Genomic DNA, 15496 nt, shown 5'->3' with positions numbered 1-15496 from the left:
CTTCTTCTTTCCAGATTTGATCAAAAACACATTGAAGGGATGCAATTACAGTTTTGTCAGCTTTTTTCCGTAGTTCGGCCACTATTTGCTTTTCTCCAGGCGCTTTGTTGTTTTTTTCAAGTCTAAAGTTACCTTTAGTAGTTCCTCAGTCATTGGTGGTTCTGAATCTGGCTTCTCACTGTTATTTGCGATGGATTCAAAATTTTCAAAGACCGGTTCTCAGTTCAGGAGCTTGTCAAAGTAGCCTGCTTTTATCTTGCAGATTTCCGTGTTGTAGCGAGCGATGGTCCTATTTACATCTCGAAATTGGAGGGTGTGAGCTTTTTATCTTGATAACCTTTGTTTGAACACTGCGTTAAAGCTTCTTGTGTTGTTTTTAGTAAATTCTTCATCAATTTGGAGAAGAGTTTTGTTTTCATGAGTCGTCTTAATCCTTTTTATACTATTATGTATCAGTTGTCTAACTATAATGAAATTTAATCTAATTTCTTCTGTTTTCTGTGATTGTCAATTTTGCCATGCCTGTTTTCATATTTCAATGAGAGCATCAGTGCATTCTAGTGACAACCAGGTGTGTATTTAGCTTTTTATGTTGGGTGCTATCCGTTCGCCCATAGTAGTTGTAGTAGTAGTAGTAGTAGTAGTAAGGTTTTTCTTGATATCCTTCCAACTTTGGCCCTGAATCAATTCTGTTGCTTTTGTGAATTCATCTGATTTTAATATTTTTCAGTGCTGTTCTTTCAACCCTTGATTTATTTCACGTTGCATTTCTCGTTTGAGATGATTTTGAACTTATTTTTAGAGAGGTAGTGGTCTGAATCCAAGTTTGCACCCCTGAGTATCCTAACATTCATGATTGTGAGAAATTTTCTTAATTGCCACACGACCAAGTTGAAATTCCCCTAGGCTGGGATTTGGGGATGTTCATGTCTTTTGTTTTCGTGATAGTTTTTTGAAAGATGTAAATTTAAGAATTAGGTGGTGCGCTTGGCAAAGTTCTGTTAGCCTGGTACCATTTCTGTTTGTTCTTTTGTGGGCAGGATATTCTCCAACAATTGTCTTATATTTTTTTATGTATCGATCTGTACATAAGTCTCCAAGAAGAGTGATAATGTTTTTATCCAGAATTTTCTGAATAATGACATACAGTTGATTCCAAAAGGCTTCAACTTTTCCTTGTTTTTCTAAGTTATCTTCATTTATAGGGGCATGGACATTGATGATTGTGAAGATTTTGTTTGTGCTTGTGAATGTAAGACTTGTCTTTCTAATGGGGAATCAGTCAACTATTGATTAAGATTTTTTGTCGATTATGAAGGCTGTTCCAAGATATGGTATAATTTTCATCACTCTCGGTCCCAATTTCACTTTGTATATCTGAAAACTTTTAGAGTCAAAGGTATTTGTATCCATGTACTGCATTTCTTGAATATCTGCTATGAGTATGTTGTGGTTCTTTAGTGTACCTGTAAGATGTTTTAGTTTTCCAATCTTCAACAATGAGTTTACATTAGAAGTTGCTGAGTACGTTGATTGTTAATGTTGAAATTTGGACGTGTCTTTGTGCAATGTTGCAGACTCCCCAGAATCTGAATGTCTACTGACGTAATTGGATTGTCCACCTGGGGTAAAATAGTTTACATCACACACTTTCACGATTGATGAAAGTTATTTTGGGAGTAGCCTGAGGATCACAAGAAAATACAACAAAGATTGAGAGTCCTGGAGGTAGTTCTTCTGTTCTCTCTCTCTCTCTCTCTCTCTCTCTCTCTCTCTCTCTGCGCCACTGGGAATCTTGAATTTCCTCTTCCGCCTTTGAGACAGTTGACCAGATTTCACCTAGTAACCCTAGGCAGAGACCCTTACCGGGTGCTACCATCCAGAGCTGAGTGGACCCAGATTTGTTCATGAAGTGTTATTCCTCCCCCCTCTTCCCTCATCACTTATGAGACGAGGCCCCAGACTTCGGGCCCAGCAATGATGGAGTTAATTTTTGTTTTATTGAGTATAAAATCATTTAGTATGGAGGCAAACTTTTCCAGTTAATTTGCTGTTATTGTAACATTTAATCATTTCCCTTATCTGTTTCATTCTTTTATTTCTAAAATTTAAAAAGTGTCACCAAATATTAATTGAAATTGTTTGGTGGTGTCTAAATGATTTATTGAAAACAATGAAATAGCAAATCAATACATTTTGTATCAAAATTGGTGTCTCCATAAAGTAAGACCTTTTTATTCTACTGCCACCACTGTACTATTGTCGCAGTTCCGCACATTTGCACTCGTCTCTCTGGTTCATTGTCTTTCCACTGACGCCATTACAACCAGATTGTTTAGTGTTTACATTTGTTCATGATTGTTCAAAATGCTTAAGAAAATATCTGAGTAGACCGATTTTGAAGTGCATTCTGTAATATGGTGTTTGAATGCAAAGAATGTTTAGCCAATTGAAATTTACTGTCAACTTTTAAAGATTGATGGTGAAAACTTAATGACAGGTGGAATGGTGAAAAAGTAGGTGATAGAATTAAATGATGGATGAACCAATTTTAGTGACAAAGCACAGAGTGGGTAGGATTCTGTGTCAGTGATGGTTTCATTGAGAAAGTGAATGAGGAAATTTGTGAAAAAGATGCTATGAAGACACAATGCAGAAACTGCAACATGCCATAAAGTCAAAATACCCAGGAATGTTGTTGGACGGAATCATCCTGTTGTGCAGTAATGCCCACCCCATACTGCCAATCAGATGAAGGCTATGCTTCAGCAGTTTGGTTGGGAAACAATGCAACATTTTCCATCCAGCCCTAATCTTTCACTGTGTGATTTTAACTTCTTTGGCAGCTTAAGAAATATGTATATGGACGCCAGTTTGTTGGATGAGGAAATGCGGGAATGGATGCAGTTGTGGATCCGTCAGTGGCCGATCGCATTCAACAAAATGGGAATTGATCTAGTCTTGCAGCGGGGCAAATGTTTTAACACATATTGTGATTACTGTTGTATGGAACTATTCCATGGTCCCATTGTGGTGGGTATTCAGTTTTCATTTGACTGCGTGTTATAGTTCTGAGATTAGCCTTCACGGAGAGATAGACAGATGTGGTGAGGAATTTAATTTATAATATGTATAGATGACAGAAAAGTCCTATAGCACTCTGATCATGATATTTCAGAAGCAGAAAGTTTATTCCCCTGTACTTACTATTTTTGGTGGAATAGTGCTGTTACATTTTGATTCAGCTGTGGTATTACTCATAATATTTCCAAATAGTGTGTAATTTGGATGGTGGTTATTATTGGTTTTTACTTTTATACATATTCTGTGTACTCTTTTGCAGCTGTTCCTGATTCTAATAGTGGAGGTTTTGCATTAACCAGACTCGATAAATCAAGACTGATTTTGGAGCAGCTCACTACCCCACAGTTCGATACAATGGAGGATCGTATAGAGTCCCCCAGTGCAGATACTAAAACATCTCCGGGAGGCTCTGCTGGTGGCTTGGCAGATGCACCACCACCTGATACCACAGCAAATTTACAGGTATGTCAGTATTTAAAGCAACAGTTCTGTCTAAATATGTCCAGAATGTGGTGGTGGTGGTGGTGGTGGTGGTGGTGGTGGTGGTGGTGATGGTGATGATTGGTATTCTTGAGCACCAGATGCTGTTACATGTTCCCTGATTTCCAAATGTGACTGCTATGTTGGCTGTCATTTTTACCTGTTAGGCATCGGTAGTGTTTGCTAACTTAAAAAAAATATAAGTTTTCCAAGTGTCACTTGTGGAACATAAATGGTGTTCCATCAAGTGAGGTGATTTTGGACACCAGGTGGATTTTGGACAGTATGGTTTACTTGATCTTTCCTGCTGCATAACACTGAATTTCCACTCATTTTCACTTCTGTGCACAAGTTATTTTAAGCACGAGATTGTATTTGTTGCATTCTGTGACTTTTATTTTGGGTTAATTGTTTACTTAAGTAAATGCAAATGTATTTGATGAACTGCCCCATTGTTGAAAGCTATGCAGTATCATCAAGTGAAAACTTTCAATTGTTGTGACTAGCACTAAAGTATTATGACTGCAGTTTTCAATGAGCTCAGTAGCCTGTGGCATTGACACGATTCCTGTACAAGTTTGTTGAGTTTTTCATTTAACGTTATAAATAGCAGTGGTTTTTACAAAACTATGTACTGCCTAGGGTGATTTCAGACAATGCCGAGAACACACAAAAGCAGAAAAGGTGCTAAAGTACAGTGTAATTATGACTCGGAACTTTTAGATAAAGCTGTTCATGATATTCATGGTCATAAATTATTGTCTAGAAAAGTGTGTTATTTATACGGTATACCCATATTGATCCTACAAGATAAAGTACGGGAAATACATTCAAAAAACTTGGGAGGCCAACCAGTACCAAATGGGAAGAAGAAGAAATGTTGAAGCAAGACATCTTCAGGGCTGCACATTGGGGACTCCCTTTCCCTAAATTGGGTATTAGATATTTAGTGAAAGGCTACCTTCATAAATCTGACCAAAAAGAGAAAAAATTCTTAACTGTTTACCAGGAGGAGAATGAGCTCATTTATTCCTCAATTGGCATTCAGATCATCTCTCCATTTGCTTAAGTGAAAATATTAAAAGAGCTCATGTGGAAGTGACAATAGACAATTGAGATGCATTTCTCCAACATCCAGCAAATGCTGGAAAATCTCCCACGTAGCATCTTAATCAACTATGACAAAACCAATGTGTCAGATGATCTGGACAGGCAGCACATAATTACAAAATGAGGAAGTAAGGAAGCCGAAAAAGTGATGGATTCATCAAAATTTAGTGTTTTGATAATGAGAGCAGCAAGTGCCAATGGTGAACAGTTTCCTTCACATGTCTTTTATAAATCTGAGCATTTGTGGGACATGGTGCAAGAAGGTGGCCCACAAGGAGCCCGTTTCAATAGGAATAAGTGTGTATGGTTTGATCTTCTGGTATTTAAAGACACATTCCTTAGAATCACATTGCCCTATTTGAAGAAGCATAATGTGCCAACAGTGATGATCAGGTCAGTTTATCCTGTCACATAGCTTTATGTTTCATCGAAGAGTGTGAGCGGAACAATATTTCATTCTTTCTCTTTCTCTCTACTAGCATCCACCTCCTTTAACCATTGGATTTAAGCTTGTTCAGACCAATGAAAGCAGCATGGCGAGTCATATTCACTGAATGGAGGTAGTACACTCGTGGGGCCATTTCCAAGGATGTTTTTCCATTTATCTTGGAACAGACACTGACTAAGATTTCAGCAAATTCTGTTGAAAACATCAAGAGTGGATTTCACACCATAGGCTAATTCCAATTGATCCAGATCATGTCTTACAAAAATTGCCTGCTATCGAGTAGGACCAGCGAAGCAACACAGATATATGGACTTCCAGTTTTGAAGAAATGCTCAAAGAAGTTCATTATCCTCCAAATAAGCTTTGTTGTTCCTGCTGCCGCAAACTAGACATTCCTCCTGGGGAATCAGTTACGGGCTGTGACTTCGAGGAAAATAGTGTGGAAACAAGTGATAGTGTGTGTAGTAAGAGTGAAAGTGAAAACGACTCGTCATCCAATGAGGTTTTAATGTTGAAATGGAAAGGCTCCAGGACGACGACCACCTTCCTCCAGACATGTGGAAAATTCAGGGACTTAACAACAAAGTGACAAACTGGCTGGCAGAGTTTTTTAGCTCCATCATGGTCCTGTACCTACCGATTTGTCATATTGTATCACAGTAGCAATTTTTAAGGGTAAAGGTGACTGGTGAATGTACCAACTACAGCCCAATCTGGCTTCTCTCCCACATTGTGAAGATATTCAAATGAATGTGGAGAAAATGATATGATATCCTGTGAAAAACCAGATATGAGGCTGATCAGCAACCATCTTCATGAATTTCTGTCATTAAGAGATGGCCATTGCACCCAATGAAGGCAGCTGAATGTATGCATATTGACCCCACCCTACCAGTAGCTTTGCATGTCTGATTGGATACTGCCTATCTTTGTCTAGTGCAGTGTACCATGATAGTCTGATTCGTAGTGGAAATACTGCACAGCTCATTCAGCACTGTAAAGGTCAGAAATATGTGGAGCCCTGCTATTTTTCTCACCGAATTTAATGCCCATTTCGAACAGAAACGAGACTTACAGTATCTATCTCACATTAGTGCTCATGAAGCTTTAGTGTCAGTATCTATAGAGCTACCTTCCATGCGATGTTTTCTGTGGCGGCAAAAGCATCAGCCATCATTTCCTTTTTTTTCCTCTTCCCCCCAACCCCAGCTAAAAGCATAATGACCCTGATAAATGTAGACTACAAATATTATTTCTTGCAGTATTACAGTTTAAATCTAATGACAAATGTTTGTATTGATCTGACTCATGATGTGTGTTTTTATTACACAGCCAGAACTGTATTTCACATTTTAAGTAACTGGACGATGATGGTTTATTCTCCTGATTATTGTGATGTGGAGTATTATCAAAAAGGTTATTTTTTGGAGCTAATACTAGAATAAGCTGTGATGCTACATAGTTTTGAAAATTTTTGATGTCAATTTCTGGATGATATGAAATTTTTCTTTTTGAGTCATATGGGGAGTGCACCTGGAATGAAACCTATGTCATCACCTGTACTCATAACAATTAATTGTTGACTCGCAGTTTTGTTTGTCTGCACTCGTAGCACGCTGACTGCACCGGGGTGTATACGTAGACAAGGAGAAAGAATTCCTGGATTTTTACTGGATCTCCCGGGTGAAAATATGCTTTTGCCATGTTAAGTGACAGTATACTTCCCTCGGAAATGCAAAACTTATCCTTTGATAGGATATGGTTTTATAAAGCAACGTAGAATTTCCCAGCACTTTAGAAAACGGTACTTGGGGGAAAAAAAACACGTTTTGGAAATATCTTTGATGTGCAGCAACATGTACGCTGCATATTTTCGTATTACGGAAGTATAAATTCGAATTCCACCAACAGGAAAAGTTAATGGTTTAAATTAATATACATAGGGTTGCTACAAGAAAAGCAAAGCTTTCGCATATAATATTTGTCTCGAAGATTAATAGGCTACAAGAGAAGCTAAGCTTTCACTTATAATGTTGATCTGTTTAGCACATGTTATACTTTAAGATACCTCACATAAATACGCCAGCAAAATTTTTAATACCGACATAAATCTCTGGTCTCCTGGGCTCGAAATTCTTTTAAGTGGCTCGTCATCAAAGAGCTGATTTTTAAGAGACCAAACACTATGTGATTTAAGAAATCCATCGTACATTCTCGCACATAGTTCACTTTGCGTAAAAGGAAATTTACTTTGAAAGTAATGCTTTTCAAACAAAAATTTGCAATATTTTCCTGCGGCCTGTTAGAAATAAGTTTGTTTCAGCAGCTGCCAGAGAGCTCCAGATAACAGGTGTCACCAGGCTTCCACAGCTACGACGATGCAGGAAGCCCATATGTTTGTACGTGTAAAACATTAAAAGATCTTACATTCTGTCATAAAAGAAACAAGACACCAGAGGATACTCCAAGAGTGTCAGAATTTCGTGAACCATACTAAAATGCATAGTTCGCCTTACAGTGCACATTCGTATGTCCAGATTCTCAGTGACGTAGGCCTCGACTAGATATGAAGCTTTTCAGTGTGGTTTTCGGGATGTAAATTTTCTTGGAGTACCAGTACTGTATTATCTCATGTTTGGTTCTTTATTATGGCATAATGCCATATGTGCCAGAAGATGAAAACGTGCACCTGAAATGCGGTGAACAGTTGAAACTAGCCAATAGTTCATTTTGTAGCGCACATCTTTCTGAAGAATCTGATACATAAAAGATCTTCAAGGAAAAAACGTGTGTATTTTGTAATGTATGCCATCAAACTATTTCAGGACAGTGCAAATTAAAATGTGCTGTGGCACCTCTCCTGCTTCCAGTTGGCCATTTTGACATTTGACATCCTGCCCCCCCCCTATTATTTTATTTTATTTTATTTTTTTTTTAACCCTCGCAATTAATACTGGATAGGATTATTTGTAACCAGGAGAACAAGAACTCTTCAGAAAAACTGGACTCTTTATTGCCTATTACCTAATAACTTGCTCTTCTGTGTGACACAAAATTAAATATAGGACAACTAAAACCAGTAAAGACAAGGGACAGGCAAGACAGTACACAGTTCTTAAATCCTTGGGTCCTAGCGATTTTTCTCTCTAATCTTGCTACAGCTTTACATGGCGTGCTTTCCTTTCTGCGAAAGGACTATTACCTAGTTCATCAAACGTTTTGTTACATGAAAAATAGAAATGTTGTCTAATACTGAAAAAGCTGTTAATACAATAGTACCCAAGACTGGTATGATTTCTCGATCCGATTAAGTCTAATTTGTCACTGTGTGCTGGAGAAAACAAAATAGGCCTTTCTTATATTTCAGCAATTGTAACACACAAAAAAGCGAGACTGTTTTGGTAATAATGATCATTTTTATAATACGTCAGAATATAATTCACGAAGTGCATATGGTGCATTTCCTTTGCAATTCAAGTTTTATTTTTGTTTTTTTTTTTCTCTCGTTCATGTTTTAATGCTGCAGTATTATTCTGCAGTTGCGGGGTACAATAATATCCTTTGTTAGAGTAACGGTTCTTTCCAGTCAAAATTACAAAAATTTAACTGAAAACTAAAACAACGAAAAATTCCTGGAATTCTAAAAAATTCCGGGATTTTTCCCGATTTTCTCCCGGGTGAAAAAATTCCCGGGTTTTTCCGGATCTCCCGGTTATCCCGGATCGTATACACCCTGCTGTACTCGTAGCACACTGTCACTTTGCCATCATTAATTTACAGTATAATATAGATTAAATTTAATCTGTATAACTACTGCCGATCTAAATCTGATGTTTCATTCTTCTTAAAAACTGTGTCCCTTTTTCAACTGTCTCTGCTCATCTGCATATAAAGACTTATTTATTCTAGCACCTGCAAAACTATTTTGCCCTCTTTTTGGATGCTTGCTTTAAATCAAGATGCCAGTTACATCTTTCATGTAATTGGAAAAAAGAGAACCTGTTGATTTGATGCGAAGGTACTTTTTTCTTTTTAATTTTTCAGCATATTGTGAATTTGTGATAATAGAGTACTTACATGACTTAGTGTTCCAGTGGAGATTCGGAGTCTTCATCAGTGTAATTGAGCTAAACAGCCATTTAAAGGGAAAAAAGCCGTTCACATCCCCTGAGATTTTTTTTTATAAGAGGTTTGACTGTATATTGTTTTCCTCAGATCTCTTTCGAAGTGAAGATATAGTCAGACACTCTTTGGGGAGATATATTTAGCCAGTTGCTTCTTCACGTATTTACATATACAGATTGAACAGTTGTCTTTCTTGCCAAATTTAACAGCTGATCTACACAGATACATGCTTAAAAAATTCAAATCATTAACTCTCCCTTAAATGAAAAACAGTAGTATAATGCTGTCAGAACTTTGAGACTTTTACAGATATCAGACACACAAAAAGCATCTCTCTTCTTTATTTGCATTTCTTTTCAGCTGTGATTTTTCTGACAAGTGAAGCACCAGCATTACAGTAGATAGGATTTTTGTTGAGATATAATTAGTGAATAAACTGTGTTTGATGCAGTTACTAAAGGGGTTATCAATCAATGGGACCTGATCTTGACATTTGCAGGAATTGCAGAAGAAACAAGGAGAATGTAGCTGTTCAAGAAATTTAAAATCACATACCCACTTGCCTATTAAACTTTTTAGCAGTAGTGCAATGCACTCAGCTTGAATGATACATTGTTGTTGTTGTGGTCTTCAGTCCAGAGACTGGTTTGATGCAGCTCTCCATGGATCTCTATCCTGTGCAAGCTTCATCATCTCCCAGAACCTACTGCAACCTACATCCTTCTGAATCTGCTTAGTGTATTCATCTCTTGGTCTCCCTCTACGATTTTTACCCTACACACTGCCCTTCAATACTAAATTGGTCATCCCTTGATGCCTCAGAACATGTCCTACCAACCGGTCCCTCCTTCTTGTCAAGTTGTGTCACAAACTCCTCTTCTCCCCAATTCTATTAAATACCTCCTCATTGGTATGAGATCTACCCATCTAATCTTCAGCATTCTTCTGTCGCACCACATTTTGAAAGCTTCTATTCTCTTCTTGTCCAAACTATTTGTCGTCCATGTTTCACTTCCATACATGGCTAAATTCCATACAAATACTTTCAGAAACGACTTCCTGACACTTAAATCTATACTCGATGTTAACAAATTTCTCTTCTTCAGAAGCACTTTCCTTGCCATTGCCAGTCTACATTTTATATCCTCTCTACTTCGACCATCACCAGTTATTTTGCTCCACAAATAGCAAAACCCCTTTACTACTTTGTGTCTCATTTCCTAATCTAATTCCCTCAGCATCACCCGACTTAATTCGACTACATTCCATTATTCTTGTTTTGCTTTTGTTGATGTTCATCTTATACCCTCCTTTCAAGACACTGTCCATTCTGTTCAACTGCTCTTCCAAGTCCTTTGCTGTCTCTGACAGAATTACAATGTCATTGGCGAACCTCAATGTTTTTATTCTCCATGGATTTTAATACCTACTCCGAATTTTTCTTTTGTTTCCTTTACTGCTTGTTCAATATACAGATTGAATAACATCGGGGATAGGCTACAACCCTGTCTTACTCCCTTCCCAACAACTGATTTCCTTTCATGTCCCTTGTCTCATATAACTACCTTCTGGTTTCTGTACAAATTGTAAATAGCCTTTTGCTCCCTGTATTTTACCCCTGCCACCTTCAGAATTTGAATGAGAGTATTCCAGTCAACATTGTCAAAAGCTTTCTCTAAGTCTACAAATGCTAGAAATGCAGGTTTGCCTTTCCTTAATCTATTTTCTAAGATAAGTCGTAGTGTCATTATTGCCTCACGTGTTCCAATACTTCTACGGAATCCAAACTGGTCTTCCCCGAGGTCAGCTTCTACCAGTTTTTCCATTCGTCTGTAAAGAATTCGCATTAGTATTTTGCAGCTGTGACTTATTAGACTGAGTGTTCGGTAATTTTCACATCTGTCAACACCTGCTTTCTTTGGGATTGGAATTATTATATTCTTCTTGAAGTCTGAGGGTATTTCGCCTGTCTCATACATCTTGCTCACCAGATGGTAGAGTTTTGTCAGGACTGGCTCTCCCAAGGCTATCAGTAGTTCTGATGGAATGTTGTCTACCCCCGGGGCCTTGTTTCGACTTAGGTCTTTCAGTGCTCTGTCAAACTCTTCATGCAGTATCATATCTCCCATTTTATCTTCATTTACATCCTCTTCCGTTTCCATAACATTGTCCTCAAGTACATCACCCTTGTATAGACCCTCTATACACTCCTTCCAACTTTCTGCTTTCCCTTCTTTGCTTAGAACTGGGTTTCCATCTGAGCTCTTGATATTCATACAAGTGATTCTATTTTTCCAAAGGTCTCTTTAATTTTCCTGTAGGCAGTATCTATCTTACCCCTAGTGAGATAAGCCTCTACATTCTTACATTTGTCCTCTAGCCATCCCTGCTTAGCCATTTTGCACTTCCTGTCGATGTCATTTTTGAGACGTTTGTATTCCTTTCTGCCTGCTTCATTCACTGCATTTTTATATTTTCTCCTTTCATTAATTAAATTCAATATCTCTTCTGTTACTCAAGGATTTCTATTAGCCCTCGTCTTTTTACCTACTTGATCCTCTGCTACCTTCACTACTTCATCCGTCAAAGCTACCCATTCTTCTTCTACTCTCTTTCTTTCCCCCATTCCTGTCTTGTGCTCTCCCTGAAACTCTGTACAACCTCTGGTTTATTCAGTTTATCCAGGTCCCATCTCCTTAAATTCCCACCTTTTTGCAGTTTCTTCAGTTTTAATCTACAGGTCATAACCAATAGATTGTGGTCAGAGTCCACATCTGCCCCTGGAAATGTCTTACAATTTAAAACCTGGTTCCTAAGTCTCTGTCTTACCATTATATAATCTATCTGATACCTTCTAGTATCTCCAGGGTTCTTCCATGTATACAACCTTCTTTCATGATTCTTGAACCAAGTGTTAGCTATGATTAAGTTATACTCTGTGCAGAATTCTACCAGGCAGCTTCCTTATTCATTTCTTACCACCAATCCATATTCACCTACTATGTTTCCTTCTCTTCCTTTTCCTACTGTCGAATTCCAGTCACCCATGACTATTAAATTTTCGTCTCCCTTAGCTATCTGAATAATTTCTTTTATCTGATCATACATTTCATCAATTTCTTCGTCATCTGCAGAGCTATTTGGCATATAAACTTGTACTACTGTAGTAGGCGTGGGCTTCGTGTCTATCTTGGCTACAATAACGCGTTCACTATGCTGTTTGTAGTAGCTTACCCGCATTCCTATTTTTTTTTGTTCATTATTAAACCTACTCCTGCATTACCCCTATTTGATTTTGTATTCACCTGAAAAAAATTGTCTTGTTCCTCCTGCCACTGAACTTCGCTAATTCCCACTATATCTAACTTTAACTTATACATTTCCCTTTTTAAATTTTCTAACCTACCTGTCTGATTAAGGGATCTTACATTCCACGCTCCAATCCGTAGAATGCCAGTTTTCTTTCTCCTGATAACAACGTCCTCTTGAGTAGTCCCCGCCTGGAGATCCGAATGGGGGAATATTTTACCTCTGGAATATTTTACCCAAGAGGATGCCATCATCATTTAACCATACAGTAACACTGCATGCCCTCGGGAAAAGTTACGGCTGTAGTTTCCCCTTGCTTTCAGCCGTTCGCAGTTCCAGCACAGCAAGGCTGTTTTGGTTCATGTTACAAGGCCATATCAGTCAAACATCCAGACTGTTGCCCCTGCAATTATTGGAAAGGCTGCTGCCCCTCTTCAGGAACTACACGTTTGTCTGGCCTCTCAACAGATACCCCTCTGTTGTGGTTGCACCTATGGTATGGCTATCTGTATCGCTGAGGCACGCAAGCCTTCCCACCATCGGCAAGGTCCATGGTTCATTGTGGGGGTGGGGGGGGGGGGGGTGATACATATCACACATTAATACAGATTTCTATCCCGATTTATGAAAGCTATTTCAAATTATAGTACTCACTGGTGACCTGCACTTGCTTTGCATGGGTAATACTAAATATCTATCGCTGGATGACTCACCTGGTGCAGCAGTAAATTTGTTGATGAGCCACAACATGGAGTTATGATTAAAGGTCAGACAACAATGTTAGGTAACTGAACATCATCGCTTTCATATAAATTAAATGAAATAAACTGCAGATGCCACTTGCTGGCATACTGCAGCACTTAAAGGTGTGAACGGGCTGCCCAACCGTAACCTGCTAATAATGCAACCTGTGCATCAGTGGAATTATAGCTCCACAGCCACTCAGCTGCATGTCTTGTACAAGATCGTTGTCTCTTTCTTTTCCTATGTCTTGGTATTCAGCAGAGATCTCCCTTGGTCTATCTACCATCAATTTGCCTACCAGGGAACATGTTCCGCAAACCTCATTTCATCTTAATTATATTGTCCTAGTCTGTTCCTCAATCTCTGTAGTTTCCTATCTTTCCTATTAAGTCCAGCATGCATCTGTGCATTGCTTAGTGAGCATCATTCAGTTTTTGAGTGGTTTTTGCATTAAATGTCCATGCATCATTGTCATAAGTCAAAATTACGAATTCGTACTGTTTGTAAATGTACCTTTTCAGATGCCTAGATTATTTTACTCATTTAATAACTGATTTTCAGACATAGTTTCAAACTTTAAATTTTTGCATTTGCTGTCAAAGCTTATCTGCACTAGAAGCAATGCCATCAGCAAAATGTAGGTGGTTGAAGTACATTCCATTAACCTTTATCCATTCCTTGTTTTATCTGTTTATATGTGTAAAATGTTCTCAAAGGTTGTTGAGATAGTTTCAGTGAAATGAGATCTCTTAGCTGGACTCCCCCCCCCTCTCCCCCTATCTACATCCATACTCTGCAAGCCACCTGACGGTGTGTGGCGGAGGGTACCTTGAGTACCGCCATTGGTTCTCCCTTCTATTCCAGTCTCGTATTGTTCGTGGAAAAAAGGATTGTCTGTATGCCTCTGTGTGGGCTCTAATCTCTCTGATTTTATCGTCATGGTCTCTTCACGAGATATATGTAGGAGGGAGCAATATACTGCTTGACTCCTCAGTGAAGGTATGTTCTCGAAACTTCAACAAAAGCCCGTACCGAGCTACTGAACGTCTCTCCTGCAGATTCTTCCACTGGAGTTGTTTTCGGATTGCATTTCCTTAGGATTCTTCCAATGAATCTCAGTCTGGCATCTGCTTTACCGGTGATCAACTTTATATGATCATTCCATTTTAAGTCACTCCTAATGCATACTCCCAGATAATTTATGGAATTAACTGCTTCCAGCTGCTGACCTGCTATGTTGTAGCTAAATGATAAGGGATCTTTCTTTCTATGTACTCACAGCACATTACACTTGTCTACATCGAGATTCAATTGCCATTCCCTGCACTATGTGTCAATTCGCTGCAGATCCTCTTGCAATTCAGTACAATTTTCCATTGTTACAACCTCTCGATATACCACAGCATCATCCGCAAAAAGCCTCAGTGAACTTCTGATGTTATCGACAAGGTCATTTATGTATATTGTGAAAAGCAACGGTCCTACGAGACTCCCTTGCGGCACACCTGAAATCACTCTTACTTCGCAAGACTTCTCTCCATTGAGAATGACATGCTGCGTTCTGTTATCTATGAACTCTTCAATCCAATCACACACTTGGTGTGTTAGTCCATATGCTCTTACTTTGTTCATTAAACTACTGTGGTTAACTGAATCGAACGCCTTGTGGAAGTCAAGAAACACGGCATCTACCTGGGAACCCGTGTCTATGGCTCTCTGAGTCTTGTGGAAGAATAGCACGAGCTGGGTTTCACACGATCGTCTTTTTCGAAACCCATGCCGATTCCTATAGAGTAGATTTTCTTACCTGGATTTTTTTTTCCTCATTAAAAGATAGGTCACTGATAAGGTTGAAAATCAAAAACAGTTGACACACATTCTTCTTGCCTTGACACATTAGCTGGAAGAGGCTCTCTCTGTTCTATGTTTGTTACTATCCTGGGGAAGTCTAATTGAAGATGTAGTAGCATTGATGACATCTTCTTCAGTGTAATAACGTGTTGAATAAGTGTCTGGTTTCTCAAAGGATGCTAGTACAGATTTTACTGAAATTGCACTCAACTTTCTCAAAACCTAGAAATTGCAGACAAAGCAGGCATTGTCATCGTTCCAATCTGTATTTTCATTTATGACTTGCAAAGAGTCTGGTGTACTATAGCCACTTCTAAAGCCCAGTTATTCCTTTATCTGATTAAA

The 15496-nt window shown here is 38.5% G+C and overlaps 1 protein-coding gene across 1 annotated transcript in view; it reads left to right on the top strand.

Annotated features, from left to right (window-relative positions):
- Window positions 1–15496, top strand: part of LOC124556456 (protein purity of essence) — a 443522-nt gene that overhangs the window by 47442 nt on the left and 380584 nt on the right. The window contains exon 4 of the mRNA XM_047130407.1: window positions 3344–3546. Coding sequence (XP_046986363.1) covers window positions 3344–3546 — 203 coding nt within the window. The remainder of the gene's footprint in view (window positions 1–3343; window positions 3547–15496) is intronic.

The sequence above is a fragment of the Schistocerca americana genome, chromosome X (genome assembly GCF_021461395.2).
Source record: "Schistocerca americana isolate TAMUIC-IGC-003095 chromosome X, iqSchAmer2.1, whole genome shotgun sequence".
NCBI lineage: Eukaryota > Metazoa > Arthropoda > Insecta > Orthoptera > Acrididae > Schistocerca > Schistocerca americana.
Note: the sequence above shows the minus strand (reverse complement) of the source record. Positions and strands in the feature narration are given on the sequence as shown.